This window comes from Leptonychotes weddellii, chromosome 1, assembly GCF_054177405.1.
Source record: "Leptonychotes weddellii isolate Sample4059 chromosome 1, ASM5417740v2, whole genome shotgun sequence".
NCBI classification, from domain to species: Eukaryota; Metazoa; Chordata; class Mammalia; order Carnivora; family Phocidae; genus Leptonychotes; species Leptonychotes weddellii.
This window is the reverse complement of record NC_138369.1, coordinates 7832935-7852516: the sequence shown is the minus strand read 5'-3', so window position 1 is coordinate 7852516 and position 19582 is coordinate 7832935. Positions and strand designations below refer to the sequence as shown.

Below are 19582 nucleotides of genomic sequence, written 5' to 3'. Positions count from 1 at the left end.
AGTAAAGGACTCACCAGTGAGTGTGTGTTTCACATACAAGCCCACCAATCCAGAGCCCACCCCCCCCACCTCCTCTGTGGGGCTTTCACACTCAGGGCCACCATCCACCTGCCCTGATCACCCCGGGGCCAGGTGCCAGACAACCAGGGGCAGCCTCATGTCCCAGAGCCCTGAAGTTATTCGAACTAGCCAGTCCTAAGCCTGCTTACCCTACTCCACCTCTTCCTTCTTGAGGAAACCACAACAGAGGCTCTTGCCCACATTTTGCTTTTGCTCTTTTCCCCTCTGAACAATCTGGTGCTTCCCTCTGTGGCCCCGAGTGACATGGTGACATGGTGTCCCCCATCCTCTTGGCATCTGTGAGGAAAATGAGCTCTCTATTCGACGGCAGTCAGCTCCTGATCTGTTGGCCTCACCATACCTGAATAATAATAAAACTTATATTTTATTTTTATTTTTTAAAAGTCAGGTGCTTTAATGAGGGTACATGAGAAATGCAGTGGGAGCATTTTTTAAAAAAGATTTTATTTATTTATTTAACAGAGACACAGCGAGAGAGGGAACACAAGCAGGGGGAGTGGGAGAGGGAGAAGCAGGCCCCCCACTGAGTAGGGAGCCCGATGCGGGACTCGGTCCCAGGACCCTGAGATCATGACCTGAGCTGAAGGCAGCTGCTTAACTGACTGAGCCACCCAGGCACCGCAGTGGGAGCATTTTTATTCTATTTATTTGTTTTTTTTAAGTAGGCTCCACACCCAAGGTGGGGCTTGAACTCACAACCCTGAGATCAAGAGTCGTGTGCTTCACCTAAAACCTGTATTTTAAAACAGTAAGTGTCCAACATGGGATGACAGCCCTGTCGGCCCCGTCACCTCCCTTAGCTCATTCTGTCTCCCCTCGTTCCCATCCGCACCAGTCACCATCCCCACAGGTCTTTGCTGTTGAGGTTTCCTCAGCCTAGCCACCCTCCCCTGATGTCTGCACCTCTGTTCCTTTCTTTCCAAGGGTCTCAGCTTAAACGCCACCTTCTCAGAGCTCTCTTTCCAAAATAACTCCCCTCCTCTTCTTCTGAACCCCTACCTGCTCCATTTTTCTTCTAAAGATGATCTCTACCCGACATTTGCTAGATCTACCCAAGTTCACTCATTTCTTTTTCGGGTTTCTCTGCCCTAAAACATGAATTTCATATTTGTTCTATTCATGGCTGTAGGTATCCTTGATGCCTGGCAAAGGGCCTGATACGGAATAGATGCCCAGTAAACATTTGTTGCATGGATGAATGGTCAACAGGGTTGGCCATTTTTCTCGAGTGTTGCAGGTGAAGTAGCATGTTTGGCTCTGTCATCTGTGACTTTATCTCCAGATGTGGTAGAACTTGTTGTTTTTCAAATTGAGGGGACCTAGCTCAGCTGTCAGTCCAGAAAAAACAAGACGGGGTTTCCCTAAGCAAATGTGGTTCATTTGATTAAATTTCCCTTTGCTACCGTCTCAGGATACACATGAATATATAAGTAAGCATTTAATCAAGCTCCTGACTTACAGAGGGGTTAGATGCTGAATATAATTTGTAATTGCCTGAGAATATAGTAAGCTTGAGTACTTTTGTTTCCATAATTAAGTGTGAGGTTCCCGTCGCAATGTGAATCAAGAATACTTCAAGTAGTTGATAAGAAGAGTATTTTTCCTTTCGGAAAAGTTCAAACATATACAAAAGAAGAGAGACTAGAATGATAGCCTACTATATTCTTACATCCATCTTTAATCATTATCAACTCATGGCTCATCTTATGATACTGTATCTAAACTTTTAACATAATCTTACTTGCAAATTAAAACAAACCTTTAATTTGCTTTAACATAACCCAGGGTTATGATAAAGCAAACCTCAGACATCACATGATCTCATCTGTAAATATTTTAATACTTCTAAAAAGCGAAGGACTCTCCAGTCACTGTGGAAAACAATATGGTGATTCTTCAAAATATGAAACATAAAATTACCATATGCTCCAGCATCCCACTTGGGATGGGGAATACACCTCAAAGAGTTGAAAGCAGGGACTCAAAGAGATTCGTATACCCATGTTATAGGAGAATTGTTCACAGTAACTGAAAAGTAGAAGGCAGCCCAAGTGTCCACTGACAGATGAATGGATAGACAGAAATGGTACAACCATACAATGAGCTATTATTCAGTCTTCAAAAGGAAAGAAATTTTGGCATATGCCATAACATGGACAAAACAAGGACATTTTGCTAAGTGAGATAAGCTAGTCATAGAAGGACAAATACTGTATGATCCTACTTTATAAGAGGTCCCTAGAGGAGTCAAATCCATAGAGACAGAAACTAGAATGGCAGGTGCCAGGGGCTGGGGGAGGGGGATGGGTGTTCGTGTTCAGTGGGGACGAGTTTCTGTTTGAGATGGTGGAAGAGGTCTGGAGAAGGACGGGGGGGATGGTAGCACAATAATGTGAATATATCCAATGCCACTGACCTGTGCACTTAAAAATGGTTCAGATGGTCAATTCTATGTGAAGCATATTTTACTATCAAAAAAGAATAATTCATTTGAAAAACCATGACCTTAATGCCTTTATCATATGGGTGGCAGAACAATGGTGGTATTTTTCAGTCCTTATCTGGCTTTATGTTTGGCAGCATTTACCACTGGACCCCCCATCCCTGGGGCTTCTGTGGCATCACCCACCACATTTTCCTCCTACCTCCTTGATGGTGCCTTCTCAGCCCCTACTAGAGGTTTCTGTTTCTCTGCTCTGTCTTCAAATGTCAGCCTTTCTCAGGAACCCTTCCTAAGGCCTCAACCCTCTCTGGGTCTGTAGTCCAAAATTATTCCACCCACTTCCAAGGCATTCATACTGATGGTCCTGGTGCTAGTTTGCTGGAGCTGCCGTATTTACTACAAACTAGGTAGCTTAAAGCTCATCTCAAAATCCTTTAACTTGATTGCATCTGCGGAGATAATTTTTTCCAAATAAGATCACATTTTTGGGTTTTGGAAATCAGGATGTGGACATATCTTTAGGGACCACCACTCAACCCATGACAACCCCCAAATATGTGTCCCTTTTGCAATTTCTTTCCTGAGTCCAGAGCCATATAGACAGCCGGCAATCTGATTCCCATGAGTCTCCCAGTCTAATCATGAGCAAATAGCAGACAAACCCAAACTGAGGGGCATTCTACAAAATACCTGAGTGGGTACTCCTCCAAATTATCAAGACTGTGAGAAACAAGGAAAGAAACCATCACAAAGAAAGGGGAGTAGGGAGACCAGATGACTCAGCAGCATGTGGCATCCTGGTTGGGATCTCCAAACAGGAAAGGTTATTGGTGGAAAAACTAGTGAAATTTGAGTGAAGTTGGGGATCAGTTAATAGAATCCTACCTGGGTGCCTGGGTGGCTTAGTCAGTTAAGTGTCTGATGTCAGCTCCGATCATGATCTCAGGGTCCTGGGATTGAGTCCTACATCTGGCTCCCTGCTCAGCAAGGAGTCTGCTTCTCCCTTCTCTGCCCTTCTCTCTGCTTGTGCTCACATGCATGCGCACCCGCTCTCTTTCTCACATTGTACCGGTGTTGGTTTCTTAGTTATGGGCTGTGTAAGATGTTAACATGAGGGGATGCTGATTGAAGGGCATATGGTAACTCTCTTGTACTATCTTTTCAAGCTTTGGTAGATCCGAAATTCTTCCAAAATAAAGTTTGTTTAAAAAAATAAAAATAACCCGATACTGAAATCAGTATCAATGACATTCACAGAATGTCAACGACATTCACAGACTCGGATCCCAGGTATGGAAAGTTGACTTATGGTGATTTTTTAAAATAGACTTTATTTTTTTGGAGCAGTTATAAATTCACAGCCAAATGGAGTGGAAGGTACAGGGATTTCCCATATACCCACCCCCTACCCTGCACACACACAGCCTCCCCCATTATCCACGTCCCCAGCAGAAGGTACACTTGTTCCAACTGATGAACATGCACAGACACACCATTATACCCAGAGTCCATAGTTTACATTAGGGCTCACTCTTCATGTTGTATATTTTGTGGATTTCGAGAAATGTGTAATGACATGATCCATTATTATAGTCTCAGAGTAGTTTCACCGCCCTAAAAATCTTCTGTGCTCCATCTATTCATCTCTACTTCTCCCCTAACGCTGGCAACCAGTGATCTTTTTACTGTCTCTATAGTTTTGCCTCTTCCAGAATGTCATATGCTTGCAATCATGCAGTGTGCAGCTTGTTCATATTGGCTTCTTGAACTTAGTAATACACATTGAAGTTTCCCCATGTCTTCTCATTTATTGAGAGCTCATTTCTTTTTAGCACTGAATAATATTCCATCTTCTGGTTGTCCCACAGTTTATCCATTCACCTACTGAAGGACACCTTGGTTGCTTCCAAGTGTTGGCAATTATGAATAAAGTTGCTTATTGGCATCCATGTGCAGGGTTTTGTGTGGATAGAAGTCTTCAAATCCTTTGGGTAAATACCTAAGAGTGCCATTGCTGGATCCTATGGTAAGAGTAAGTTGAGTTTTGTAAGAAACCACTAGGCTGTCCTCCAGAGTGGCTGCACCATTTTGCATTCCCACGAGCAGTGAATGAGAGTCCTGTTGCTCCACATTCTCGCCAGCATTTGGTGTTGTCAGTGTTCCGGATTTGGGCCACTCTAACAGGTGTGTAGGGGTATCTCCTTGTTTTAATTTGCATTTCCCTGATGACATATGATGTGGGGAATCTTTTCATATGCTTGTTTGCCATCTGTGTGTCTTTGTCAAGGTGTCCGTTGAGGTCTTTGGCTCATTTAAAAATTAGGTTCTCGTTCTTATTGTTGAGTTTTAAGAATTCTTTGTATATTTTAGATAACAGTCCTTTATCAGACATATCTTTGCAAATATTTTCTCCTTGTCTGCGGCTTGTCTTCTATTCTCTTGACAGTGTTTTTGCAGAGCAGAGAGTTTTAATTTTAATGAAGTTCAGCTTTTTAATTCATTCCAAGGTCATCTAGATTTTCTCCTATGCCATCTTTTAGGGGTTTTAGTTTTGTGTTTTATATTTAGTCTGTGATCCATTTTAATTTATATGAAGAGCATAAGATCTGCGTTTAGATTTCTTTCATTTTGTGGATGTGGATGTCCAGTTGTTCCAGCACTATTCATTGAAAAGACAGGTTTTCCTCGTATTTCCTTTGCTCCTTTGTCAAAGATCAGTTGATCTATTTCTGAGCTCTCTCTTCTGTTCCATTGATCTATTTCTCTATTCTTTTGCCAATATTATACAGTCTTGATTACTGTGGCTTTATAGTAAGTCTTGAAGTTGGGTAGCATCAGTCTTCCAACTTTGTTCTTCTCCCTCAACATTGTTTGTGTTGGCTATTCTGGGTCTTTTGCCTCTCTGGACAATCTTTAGAATCAGTTTGTCAATATACACAAGATAACTTGCTGCAATTTTTTAAAAAAGATTTTATTTATTTGAGGGGGAGCAGAGGGAGAGGGAGAGAGAAAATCCTTAAGCAGAATCCCCACTGAGCTTGACTTGCTGCAATTTTGATTGGGATTGTATGGAATCTAGAGATCAAGTTGGGAAGGACTGGCATCTTGATTATATTGAGTTTTCCTATCCATGAACATGGAATATCTTTCCAGATGGTGGTGATTTAAACATCTATTTACCATTTCTTGACTGCTTATTGTGTGCCAGTCATTGTGCTAAGTGCTTAGCTGCTTGATCTTAATTAATCCTTACAGCAACCTGTGGGGTAAGGAGATTTGTCTTCTTTTTACACACAAGGAAGCTGTAGTTCAGAGAGGCTATGAGCTTTTCCAAAAACACACAGCTAGGAAGCACTATAGCTAGAGCTAGGATTTGAACACAGGTCTGCGAGCAGAATTAGGCTCTGCCTCATTTGTTTTTAGGAATTTGTAGGACAGTCATGCTCTGTAATGTCATGTCTGGAGTGACGGCCACATTCCATCTCTGGATTCACTCTGCCTACATCATGACCCACAAATGTCTGGATTATAGGATTTGTTTTTTGTCATTTATACCCTCTATCTCCCAAAGATCTTGGTACTCATTCCCTGACTGGTATCCAGACCAGAAGGCAGAGACCAAATGTCTTTTGGCTGATCCATTTTTGCAACTCAACATGACTGGATTAGCTGGTAATTGTTTTAGCAGCCAAATGAATGCGATTTGCAGTTATTTATTTGGGGCACTTATATCAGAGATGCTAGCCCTGTTCAATTGAATAACATTCTCAAAGCCAGTATGGTAATGCTGCTGCTGATTGATAAATTAAACCTCCAGCTGGCAGATGTGTTAAAGATTAGAACCAACGGCTGAGACTGATTTCTGGAGGCCTGCTATTAAACTGCTTTTATCTATGATGCTAATGAGATTATATATCGTTCTACCTGGTCAACATTAGTAATTTGGATTAATGGAGAGCAAGGTACTACCTACTACAGTTATTTGAGGGGCCTATGAAGATTTCTTGCCCATCCATCCCCATTTGCTAGGTGATAGTAAGATTCTAATATTAGAGATTCATTCTTTTGGTTAAATGAATTATTTTGTTCTCTGTAAAGGGAATCCATAAGGATAATGAACTTGGAGCACTGTCACACTTTAGGGTGCCTGAGTTGAGTTCTTTCCAGAAAAGGGTGATTGAGCAATTGAGGGGGTTGGAGAACTTGGGAAGATTCTGAGGAGGAAGAGGTATACTCAGCCACATCAAACTTCATAGGTGAGCTTTGGGAATGCCATTTGATGAAAGGAAAGTGTAGACTCTTCTGCCACTTTGGCGGGAAGCATTTGGAAATGTGTGTGGATATCTTTGCTTGTCACAAGATCGGGGGTACCACTGACACTTAATGAGCATGTGCCAGACATACTAAACAGCCCACAATGCAAAGGACAGCCCCGAACAACAAGAATTTTTCCACCAAAAATGCCAACAATGCCCCCTTGATAACTCTAGAGAATGCCAAGATAGGGATGGTAAGTTTGCCCCTTCCAGAGTAGTGATTGCCAAACCTGGCTATACCCCCAAGGACTTGCTGAATGAGAATTCAGGTAGAGGGGAGGGCCCAGGAGTCTGAATTTTACAACACTTTGCAGGTGGTTCTGATATGCAGCTGGCTTGTCTGCTGTCGAAGCATGGGTTAGAGCATTCTGGAGGACCACTCTTTGTCTTCTAGTTTAAAAAAAAAGAAAAAAAGACCAGTGTTTGTTGTAGGGACTTCACAGTCAAAATACACAATGAGAATTACAGGTCACCATGACAAGTGGTGCCACTTGGGATCTACATTCAGAAGCATTACAAACATTTTCTTTTGAAGTGTAGCACACACAGAAAATTGCATAACTCATAGATGTATAATTCCAGTGTATGTGTGTGTGTACACTGTGTGTGTGTGTGTATATATATATATATATACCACCCCCTCCTTATCCATTCATCTATTGATGGACACTTGGTTGCTTCCATATCTCGGCTATTGTAAATCATGCTGCAAAGAACATAGAGGTGCATATATCTTTTCATTTCCCCATGTATGAACTGTATATAATAGGAATTATACACTATGTTCTACTATGTGTCTGGCTTTTTTGGCTCAGCATCATGATTGTGAGATTGGCCCATGCATTTGTGTGTAGCTGGGGATCATCCATTCTCACTGCTGCACGTATGAATGTTCCACAGCGCATTTATCCATTTTCTATTGATAGGCATTTGAGAAGTCTCCAGTTTTTAGCTACTACAAATGTGCTGCTATTCACATTCTAGGGTGTGTCTTTCAGTAGACATATGTCCTCATTCCCCCTGGGCATATACCCAAGAGTGCCAATGCTGGACCACGGGATATTCAAATGTTCAATATTGGTAGAAATGGCCAGTTTTCCAAAGCGGTTGTACCAGATTACACCTGCCTAACAGAGTACAAGTCAGACGTGGTTTCAGATTCATGTCAGTGACCTGGGTAAGTTTTTGTTTTTATTTTTATTTTTTTTTAAGATTTTAATTATTTATTTCAGAGAGAGAGAGTACATAAGAGGGGGGAGACAGGCCAAGGGAGAGGGGGAAGCAGACTCTCGGCTGAGCAGGGAGCCCAATGCAGGGCTCGATCCCAGGACCCTGAGATCATGACCTGAGCTGAAGGCAGATGCTTAACCAACTGAGCCACGTAGGCGCCCCCTGGGTAAGTTTTTAAACTTCTCTCAGCCTCAGTGTTTTCACCTGTAAAAAGGGGCTTCTATGAAGACTCCATAGAATTTTTACCTTGATAAGGACTTTACCAATGAGAGGTTACTCTTTCTTGAAAAACTCCGGGGTCTTTAGAAATCTGTGTAGGTAACACTTATGCCAGGAAACTCAACTGTCTTCTCAGGAAAGTCCATAAAAACAAGTTATTGTAAGTTTGCTTTGCACGACCTTCTTACATGACTGGCCTTTGGCATCCATGCACCCGGGATTACTTCTTGTTTCCCATTGGCTATTATTTTCTCTCGAGATATGAAGCAACATCAAGTACAAAAATCATTACTATTTGTCGAGAATCCTGTATGCCCTATCTCCTTGCAACTCTAGTTGCTCTTGGTTTTATCATTTTGTCCATACTTTGACAAGTTAGAAAATCTTGAAAATGCTATAAGCAACCTGTAAAGGATGACTCACAGGCACAGAATGGGGAATTTATATAAAGCTGTATCTTTTCTAGAATGTTCCAAAGAACTCAAATACTGATGGGGGTCAGGGGATCAACTCAAATTCAACTAGCTAAGGCTTAAAAAAATATTTGCCTTCTTCATCCTGTTCCCCAACCCCTACCCTCACCCCTGCCTTCCAAGTCTATACATGGCTTTCTAAAAATTCAGTGGTTTCTTGGTACATCCACTTTGGAATACAGTTTGGTGCCATTTTACAAACCTGAAGATAGGCATACCCTGGGACCCAGAAATTTCATTCTTAGGGCTATTCCTACAGAAATGCATGCTCATAGGCACAGAGTATTTGAGGCAGGAATGTTTAAAGCCCCAACTGGAAACAATCCAAATGTCCATCAAGGGGATAATGGATAAACAAATTGTGGCATACTCTTTCAGTGGAATACTATGTAGCAGTGAAAGTGAATCAATCACAGCTACACATGACAACAGATGAATCTTAAAGACATGATGTTGGACCAAAGAAGCCAGACATTACAGGATATATACTGTATGATTCCATTTATGTAAGAATCCAAAAAGATGCCAAGTAGAACTGTACTGTTTGGGAATGCACAATAAGGTAGGAAAAGTATAAAGAAAAGCAAGGTTATTAATAGTATAACGTCAGAATAGTGATTATTGCAGGGGGAAGAAGACCTGTGTGTGTGTTTCTGGGAAGCTGGCAATGTCCCATTTGTAGCCCTGGACCTGAGTGTTAGTTTCAAGAACGTTGGTTTCACAGCAAAGTCTTCAACTGTACATTTATGCGTTAGGCATTTTTCTGTGTGTTTATTCAACTTCACAATATAAAAAGGAGAATGGGAAATAAACTTCAGTGGTTCTGGAGGGAAGTGAACACCGTGCCAAGTATACCACCCAGAACCCCTATCCAGCCCACTAGGATCTGGTTTAGTTATCTGCCTCTAGCAGTTAAGATTTGCCACCTCTGGAGTCTTTTCGAAAAGAAGCTGAGCCTTTTATTCCAGCTTTCAGGGACTCTGTGACTTGAAACTTTGACAGATGTGCGCCCCCAAATCGTTCTCCTCAAAAATGTGTCTTTTGCTAAACGGACCAGATTTGTTTAGAGACTAATTGCACCCCTGGACACGAATCTCCTTCTCTTTTCATCATTAAGTTTCTTCCTCCTAACGTACTCCTTGCAAGCTGCTGAGAGTGTCCGGTTGTCTGCAACCGAAATGGAACCCATTGGAAAACAAGGTTTCCTCCCAGGGGAGCAGGAATCTGTCGTCCCAACTTCCCCCCTGCCTCCCGACCATCCGGCTCTCCCCTCTTCTCCCCCACAAACTCCGCTGAGCCAGGTCCCCTCGCAGCTCCGCGATTGGTCGCGGGCCATCATGTGTCGACATTCTGGGTGGGTCTTTCTCCCGTTAAACTCATCAATCGCTCCTCTTTGGAGCTTCGCTGGCCAGTGGTTTAGACCTTTGAGCCCATTTTCCTTCTTCCTTTCTCTTCCCCCACCCCTCCACACCAGTCTTATTTTAGCAAAACCTAGAGGAGAAGGAGGAGGAGGAGGCATTGGGGGGTGGGGGGAACGCTAGGCATTGCAGCATCCGGGAGCAGCTACTGAGTGGCTAAGCGAACGGCGCATACCTCTCTCTCCCTCTCTCTTTTTCCCCTGTTGGGAATTTTCAGGATTTCATTGCTGCAATTTAACCCCAAGATGAGGCACGGTTGAGCGAAAGGCTGTGCGCACACGCACGCTCACACTCCTTCGTGAGCAGAAGAGAGCCGCTGGTGATTCAGGAAGAAAAAAAAAAAAAAATCACCCGGACCCTGCGGCTTCAAGACTCCTTAAAAGAGCCCTCCGGAGCGTTTCCCTCCCCCTTCCCTTCTTTCCTTTCCCGTTAATATTCTTTTTCATTTAATTTTATTTTTTGGCTACAGATCTTTCAGCCTTTTTAAGGTCTAGGAACTCAAGCAAAACAGAAAGGGGGATTTTTTTAAATTTGGGGGGCTGCCCTCCCCCCTGCAAAGACCTGGTTTTTATTTTTATTTTTTCAATAAAGATTTTTTCTAATGGGCCGAGCGCACTCCTTTTGCAAGATGCCAGCCTGACCCGGACCTCGGAGGAATTTGAAGCTTCCACTGCGTCCCGGGGGGGCGTCCTTTGCAAACCGTTCGCGTCTTAAAGGGGGTGTGCGTTTTTTTTTTTTTTAACTGTCTTTTTTTTTTTTTTTTTTTTTTTTTTTCCGGAGTGGGTGGACTGGGGATTGCCTGGATTCCTTCCTCGGTTATTTTTTGCCTCGCTTCCCTCTCCCCTCCCCCTCCCTGGCCCCCGCGCCCCGCCCCCGCACCCTCCTCCGCCCCTCCTTCTCCGGGGTCAGCCAGGAAGATGTCCCGAGCCGCTCTCCCCGGCTGGGGCCGGGCAGCCGCCTTGTGAGCCCCCGACCCGAGGCGCCGAGCCGCCGCCGCCCGATGGGCTGGGCCGTGGAGCGTCTCCGCAGTCGCAGCTCCAGCCGCCGTCTTGACAGCCCCGGCAGCCCCGGCAGCATCGGCATCGGCAGCGGCGGCGGCGGCGGCGGCGTCTTCCGCATCGTTCGCCGCAGCGTAACCCGGAGCCCTTTGCTCTTTGCAGAATGGCCCGCTTCGGAGACGAGATGCCGGCCCGCTACGGGGGAGGAGGCTCCGGGGCAGCCGCCGGGGTGGTCGTGGGCGCCGGAGGCGGGCGAGGAGCCGGGGGCAGCCGGCAGGGCGGGCAGCCCGGGGCGCAAAGGATGTACAAGCAGTCAATGGCGCAGAGAGCGCGGACCATGGCCCTCTACAACCCCATCCCCGTCCGACAGAACTGCCTCACGGTCAACCGGTCTCTATTCCTCTTCAGCGAGGACAACGTGGTGAGAAAATACGCCAAAAAGATCACCGAATGGCCATATCCTTTGCCCGAACCCGGCAGCGAACCCCGGCAGCTGCGCCTCCCCTCCTCCCTCCGCTTCCCCTCTTCCAGGCTGGGAGAGAGACCCGGGGGTTGATGGGAGGTGGGGGGGTCTTCCAGGGGCTGGGAGAGGGGGCACCGGGGAGGAGTGTGGAGAATCTCTCCACCCCGAGCTGGGTTGAGCTACCGTGGAGGCTTGGGATGGGGGAGCCGGGGGAGTGGATTCCTCCTAAGGACCGATTCCAGAATGAGGGCTGGGCCCTGGGGTCGTAACAGGGGCCTGGGTGGGAGCTTCAGAGCTAGTTCTGGATGGGTAAGAGTGTTCCCAAATGAGCATGGACCCGGCCGGGGCCTGGGCTCTCTGGCCAGGGCAGGAGAACCGTGGGGGCTTTGGCTGGGTTTCCTTAGGTGGCCCTCACTGGAATGCACGGGAGCCTCCAGAGCTGGAGCCCGAACCCAGCTCACTGGCTTCTCCACCCCTGCCTTCCCCGAAGAGGGGGCCCGCTCTCTTAGGGCAGGGCACTTAGGGGTTCCCGGGGCCAAGAGCCAGTGGGAAGAACACGTGGCCTTCACACGGAGGGGCTAGCACTGGCCAGAGCTCGTATCCCCGGGTGGGCCACTGGCCCCAATCTGGGAAAAGCAGTGGTGGGTTGGGGGCACTTATTCTCCCCTATGTCTGCCGGTCCCATTTCGTTCGTTCCCCCCTGCCCGGGGACCTCATCATCGGTTGGGGTGTAGAAAACATCCCATTTGCGCCATCTGGGGCCCTGACCTGGAAGACCCAGATGGACTCTTTCAATAAGGAAGACAGGGCAAGAGGAAATGAGGTGGCAGGTCCTTCCTAGGTACGGTGTCAGGCCTTGGGTTGGATTCGGCTTCTCCCACCCTAGGGAACCGGGAGGGGACACCAGGAGAATCAGCCTCCATGTGGACACCTCCAGGCAGGTAAATGCCTTCTTTTTTTTTTAAATCAAAGATCCAGAGGAAGAGGGTGAAGACCACATTTTCCTCTATTGAGATGCTATCAAAATGCAGATCCCCTTGTGTTTCTTTAAATCTGTGCCTGCTTGAAATAAACCTTGAGGAGGGCTTAACATCTGTTGAGATGTAGGCAGGCAAGGATGGGTAATTAGTCGGGCTTTCTAACAGTTATCTAAGCATGACCCAGATTCCAAGTGGGGGGACGCACCCTGCTCCCCAGGCTGACTGGCCACTGTACCATGCCCAAATGTGCTGCTCCTCGGCTTGGTTCCAACTGGCTGCCCTCCGTGTACAAATGAACGGGGCTGGATGGGCCCCTGGGGCTCCGCGATGAGCCCCCACTCCTTTGTGTGTGGTTTCCACTGTTACATACTCAACAGGACTGGGCCCCAGGTGATCCTGGGGTTGCTTATTTGAGGAGCTCTGTGGCTGGTGGATTCATTTTTAGGGGAACTCAAAATTGGGCAAGCTTTTGGCTTCTGGGTGCTGAAATTGTAAGAGGGCTCTAAGGTTTTGGAGTGTGTGAACAGTCTACTTTGAGGGTGGTGAAAATTAGGAGGTTCAGCTGGGGTCTTTCTGGAGGGGCACACCCCTAAGCACGATGTCATCTTGATTGGTGCATGAACCAGGAGCCCGGTCTTTGCCTCCCAAGTTCAAACCTCCTGAAGACCCACTGAAATGCTCAGGGGTCTTGTGATCACTCTGCCTGCCTCCCCATCCTCCGCCCCGGGAGTGGTGGGGGCTTGGAGGGTGGCAAGGTGTCAATGCGTGCATGCTCAAATAACTCCAGGGGTGTTCAGGAGGGAATCACTGGGCTGACAGGTTTCCATGTTGAAAATGGCTTTAGATCGCCTTCTGGAGCCTGGATTTGGAGTCTTCTAAGAGGAAAGGAAGGAGGTGGGAGTCCTAATGTGTCCTCAGCTCACCCCGTCCAGACTGAATCCTGCAGATCAGAGAGCTGTTGGAGAGGGAGGGGATTGCCAGGGACCCCTCAGAAGGAAGGATCTCTGGGGAGGGATGCAGGTGATTTGGGAGCATTCCATTTGTACTTTAGGTTTTCTTTGGCTTTCTTGCTTTGTGATGAGTTTGTGCATTTTGTTCTCTGCAGACAGTTTTTATTCTCTTTTTGGCCCGAGGCAGCAAACACATTATACAGCCCCACTCTGGAAGGGAAAGCTCTCCATCCCCCCAGTCTGTCACCAAGCAGGGTAATCCAGGTCTAAGATTTCTGGGGGGTTGGGGGGATGAGAGGAGAGGGGACAGAGAACTGGGTGGGGGCCGCTGGATAAGGGACTCGGGACCAGTGCAAAGAGATGGACTGTGGAAATGCTGACGAGCCAGGGTACCAGGGCAGATGTTGGCTTCTGTATCCAAACACTTCTGCCCTTTAAAATAATGTCTTTCAGTACTTATTCTGAACTTTTAGAATAAAGTCTAATATATGGATACAAAATACCTAAGTTAAGTCTAGTTTAATATGTGTTCACAAAGTGACCACAACCATTGCAAACAGTACCAGGACGAGAAAGAGGATGTGACCAGCCCCCCAGAAGCCCCCCTCAGGGCCCCTCCCCACCACTCACACCACAGAGCTAGCCACTACCCTGACTTCTAAGCCCACAGGTTCATTTTCCTCCATTGGGACTTCCTGTCAATGGAGTCGCAGGCTGTGTTACTGTGTTTGGTTTCTTTTGCTCAACGGCACGCCTGTGAGATTCATCCAGGTTGCTGCAAGGGGTTGTAGGTTGCTCCTTCTCGTTGCTTTGTGGCATTTTACTGTGTGACTCTACCACAATGTACTTGTCCCCTCTGCTTGTGAGGGCCATTTGGGTAGTCTCCAGATTGTGTCGTTAGGAACATTCTTGTACATGTCTTTGGCTGCACTTTTTTTTTTTTTTAACATTTCTCTTGGGTCTGTACATAGGAATGTAACTGCCCCTGCCATTCTTGGATGCATGTGTAGCAGGGCGTGTATTTGGAAAAGGCATCCACTAAGGGTGCAGCTGACTATGGAAAGCACCTTCTTCGCTGTCTCGTGGAGGAGTGAGCGAGTGTTCCGTGAACTTGGCTGTATGCTCATAGGGCCTAAGGGTGTTACTTCCAAATGCAAATTCCAGCATGGCACGCTGGGGGAGGGTGCAGCCTTCCGGTCTCCATGCCCTCAGGCACTTTGCCACTGCAATGCCTTTTACCCTTTTGCACCCTATTCTCGCAGCGCCTTCAAGCTTGAAGCCAGCCATGAGAATTAAGGGTTCTCCTTCCTTTTAGTTTTGTCTTCTGAAGCAAGAAAACCCAATGGAAGTCTTTGATGTTCAGATTTACATTGCTGCCTTTTTCTCTTGGAGTATGCTGGGCAGCAGGCCGTCTTGACCACACACCTTGGTTCCATGTTTTCGTTGATCGGGAGTCTGATTTCAGTGCGGCCGTGATGGTGCTGGCTTCTGAGGAGCTCAAATCTGTCAGCTCAATAAGGCGCATCTGTCAACCTTACCAGAGCCCCCACTTAATGCCACTCACTCCTTCTGATGTGCTACCAAACGCCAATGTGAATATCATCTTCCCCCAGTCGAGCTGATGCCAGCAGATCTCCCACTGAGCACGATGTAGGAATTGGGGCCGTTGCAAGAGCCGCAGACCCAGATCTGTGTGCTGTCACACTCGGTCTCCTGAATTGCATGCAGGATTCCAGCTTTTCACCTGTGTCTTTGGCAATCTCAACAAGGGGCCGAGTCCCATCACACCAGGTAACCTATGGACATTGGCCGATTGGTGTTCCCCAGTTTTTTAAAAGAGGAATGTTCTGTATGGGAACCAGAGGGAGCCCTGGGAGAAGTTGGAGCATGTTATCAGCCTCCACTGGTCCTGCGAAGTAGAATGTGCTAGAAGATACTACCATAGAAGGCAAGACAGTATGACCCCATGATACCTCTGCTAGACCTGGATGGCTGGTAATTCCAGAAGAGCAGAATTCTGAGAAATAAGAGTTAGCATGGCTTTTCCATTGGGAATTTTTTCCCCCACAAAGGTGCCACCCCTCCTCTGTAATCTCCAAACCCCAAAAGCTCTGAAAACCAAAACATCAGATCATATAGGGGTAAAATCCTACCTTGAATTGACCTGAGCTTATAGTCTTTACATACAGTCTTAATTTATCCCACATGGTGTGCGTTTTGGTGTGTTTTGATGCAGAAATGTTTGATATGCTTGATTGTGGGGTGCTGCTCCAGCTCCCCACTGGGAGTGTTATGTATGTCTTGTAGTGTCTCCCAAACTTTCATGTGTGTGAGGATTGTCCTGTTAAAATGGTGATTCTGGCCCAGCAGTTTTGGGGTGGGGCCCGGGGTTTTGCCTTTCCACCAGGCTCCTAGGGATTGCCCCTGCTGTGGTCTGTGGGTTCCACTGGGAGTAGCCAGGTCATATCATAGATTCATCCTGGGACCTTTTTCTTCTTTTTCTCCAAGATCAGGTTTATTGAGGTATAAATTACTGATAGCAAAATTCACCCTTTTTGCATACAGTACTGTTGAGTTTTGACAGACACGTGCATATGCAGTATGCATAACCCCTATCAAAATCAAGATAGGGAGTGGTTTCAGGGTGCCTAGCTGGCTGAGTCGGCGGAGTGTGCGACTCTTGATCTCGGGGTTGTGGATTTGAGCCCCATGTTGGGTGGAGAGATTACTTAAAAGTAAAAAAATTTTTTTTAAAGATTTTATTTACTTGACAGAGAGAGAGAGAGAAATCACAACTAGGCAGACAGGCAGGCAGAGGGAGAGGGAGAAGCAGGCTCCCTGTTGAGCACGGAGCCCAATGCGGCGGGGCTTGATCCCAGGATGCTGGGATCATGACCTGAGCTGAAGGCAGATACTTAACCGGCTGAGACACCTGGGTGTCCCCTAAAAGTGAAATTAAAAAAAAAAATTAAAAGATTGAGCAGTTTCATCATCCCAGGATATCTCGTAGTGCTTTCTGAGTCAGCACTACCCTAGACCCTTGCAAGCACTGATCTGTTCTCCATCCTTATGCTTCTGCCTTTTCCAGGAGGTCATATAAATAGAATCATACTGTATGTAGCGTTTGGAGCCTTGCTTCTTTCATGCAGCCATTTGAGATCCATTCATGTTGTTGTGTGTATGAGTAGTTCGTTTCTTTTTAGTGCTGAGTAATATTCCATGGGATGGCTGGACCACAGTCTGTTCATCCATTTCCCAGTTGAAAGACATTTGGGATGTGTCCAGGTTGGGCGATTGTGACTAGAGCCTCTGTAAACATTGGCAGACGGGTTTTAGTGGGAACATTGGGAACATACATTCCATTTCTCTTGCGTAAGTAAATACCCAGGAGTCAGATTGCTGGGGTGTGCGGTAAGTATATGTTTAACTTTATAAGAGACCACCAAACCATTTTCTCAAAGTGGCTGTGCCCGTTTTACATTCCTATCCTGGTTATCCCTTTAAAAGCACCAAATTCTAAACTCCAAAGCACGTCTGGCTTCTAGGGTTTAGGTGAAGGATAGTGGGTGTGTGTAGGCAGTGCTGGAATGGTAGAATTAAGTACCAGTCAGAGAAATGGGGAAGAGCGAGGAAGGGGGTCTCCGGAGTGGGGAAAGGGGCTCTCTTGCTTGGAGCGTGTTGGTTCTGCCATTCACAGTAAAAAGTCAAGCTCTGAGGCCGTGGCACTCATGCTTGTCACCCTTGTTCCCCACCGCAACCCTACCACACCTGGCACAAAGTTCTCCCAGTGAGTGAAAAAGCCTCTCGCCACCCATTTGCCCATCATATAGATCTGCTCTGCCCTTATGCCAACATTTTAGGTTTTCAGTGGGTTTTAGGTACAGGAGATGGGGGGGCAAGGAAGGGTATGTGTGCTTGAGGTTATCAGACCAAAGAAGGTCTCTGAAGTTACAGTGCTTGAGAAGTTGGGGAGCAGTGGGCCCTTGAAAGTGAAGTCTTCCTTCAGGGGCTCGGGGGGATGTCTATTGGGTGCTTGGGGCTTATATACCCCCCACTGGCCCCCAGTAGCAAGCACACATATGTACTCCCTCAACAATGGAAGGCACCACCGGGAAAGTGGGTTCAATCCAGAGATCGTCAAAGCCCAAAAGCCCCACAGTTAATACATTTTGGAGAATGCTAACTCAGCTCTTTGGGAAGGATCAGTGTGGTGCCATGAAATATGACAGAGGAGAAGGAAAGCATTCTATGCTCTGGACTGGCCTGGCCCAGGTTCGAGTGACTCCCCGGCCAGGCTGTTTTGGGCATCAGAGCCTTAGTGTGCAAGATGAAGATACCGCTTCTGATAGCATCTGCCTCGGAGGACTCCTGGGGAGGTTAAGTGGGTTCACACATGGTAAATGCTCAAGTCAGTATCTGGCACGCAGAAGCTCTAAAATACATGAGCTGTAATGTTGGAGAGCACTTTTCCCCCTAATGGTCTTTTCTGGAAACTTTGGCTAGAAATCATGTTCTCTGGGTAGGAGTGGGAGCAAAGGGCCCCTCCATGACTGGCCACTTTGAATTCGTTAATCTGAGTGTGGCATCCTTTAAGGCAACCCTCAGATGTTCTGTATTCTCTGTTCTCTCTGGAAGCTTTAAGGGGGGAAAATTCATGCCCACTTGACCTATTTTTCTATTCCCTTCGGTCTAAGATAAAATTAATTGTCTTCCTCTCCCTTGATCCCTCCCTTTGTGGGTGACAAGGTGAGGGAGTTTTAAAGTGTGTAATTAGCTTTCCTGTTCTCCATCCTACCCCATCTCCTTGTTCTGAGCTGGCCAAGAGTCCAGCCGGAGATAGAGACCACATGCCTTAGGACAGCTGCTGTGGTCACCCCAGGCAACCAGTGGGGGTTTAACAGCAGAACCCTGCTCAGCTTTGGGGTTAGACTATGTCCCCCTCCTCCCAACTCCTGTCTTTCTTATTTCTTGCCTGTCCCTTACCTCCTAGGAGAATAGAGAAGGCAAAGGACATTCCAGGAGAGGGAACCAGAGGGTGGGCTCCACAACTTGGGTTTCCGAAACCACTGGGCATTAGTCCTTGTCTGGATAGGATGACCAGATGTCCCAGTTTGCCTAGGACTGTCCTGGTTTTGGCATCTCAGGAAACCGAGTAGTTCTGGGCAAACCAGGACTCTGGTCACCATACTGGTGAGTTCTTAACACCCAAGAAGGGAGAGAGGAGGGAAACAAGAGATGGTCCAGTATGCGGGAAAGGAGAAGATAGGTAGCTTTTCCCCTCTGAAAAGCTGGGACTTTTTATTGGAATGAACTGTGCTTTTGGAAGCCGCCTATTTAAGGCAACTAATACAAGAGAGATCCCGGCTCTGAAGCAAAAGTTCTGAGTTAAGTCCAAATCGAGTTTTGTCATCTCTCTTGGGCCAGAGATGGCTTTTATCTTCTGTTCAGACTGGGAACATCCTTGGGTCTTCCATGGAAGTGCTCAGGGCTCAGGTTGGACCTGGAATTTGGAATTAGCAGTCCCTCCCCAGAATGACACTATTCCAGAGGCAGGGCCCCGTCTCCGGAGCTGTGAGAGAAACTCAGCCTCGTTGCCCACCTGCCAGTAAATAATATTCACGCTGTTAAGTACTGTTCTCCTTTTAGGTCTGTGTGTAAAATAAATAAATAAATAAATAAATATATATATATATATATATATATACACATACATACATATGTATATAATTTTAAACCAATTTCTAAAGTATTTTTATACAAGTAGCTTTTGCAGGAGGGCTAAGTTTGATTTCAAGAATAAATTGACAGATGTGTCTCAGAGGAAGTGCTGATGCAGACCCCGAACTTGCTGGTGGGAGGGAAGGGAGGGTAACATGGTTTCCGACCTTCCAGAACCTGCCATGTGCTTTTACCTCATTGACCTTTATTATTTTCCTTATTAAGGATAACGGGCAGGAGAAGCTATGCTGACTTTCACTTGCTCCCATGAAATGTTTGTGGCACATCATGGA

At 46.5% G+C, this 19582-nt stretch overlaps 1 protein-coding gene across 1 annotated transcript in view; it reads left to right on the top strand.

Moving 5' to 3' along the window:
• CACNA1A (calcium voltage-gated channel subunit alpha1 A) overlaps positions 1-19582 on the top strand; it is a 276152-nt gene that overhangs the window by 60570 nt on the left and 196000 nt on the right. Inside the window, exon 3 of the mRNA XM_081805421.1 lies at positions 11341-11634. Coding sequence (XP_081661547.1) covers positions 11341-11634 — 294 coding nt within the window. The remainder of the gene's footprint in view (positions 1-11340; positions 11635-19582) is intronic.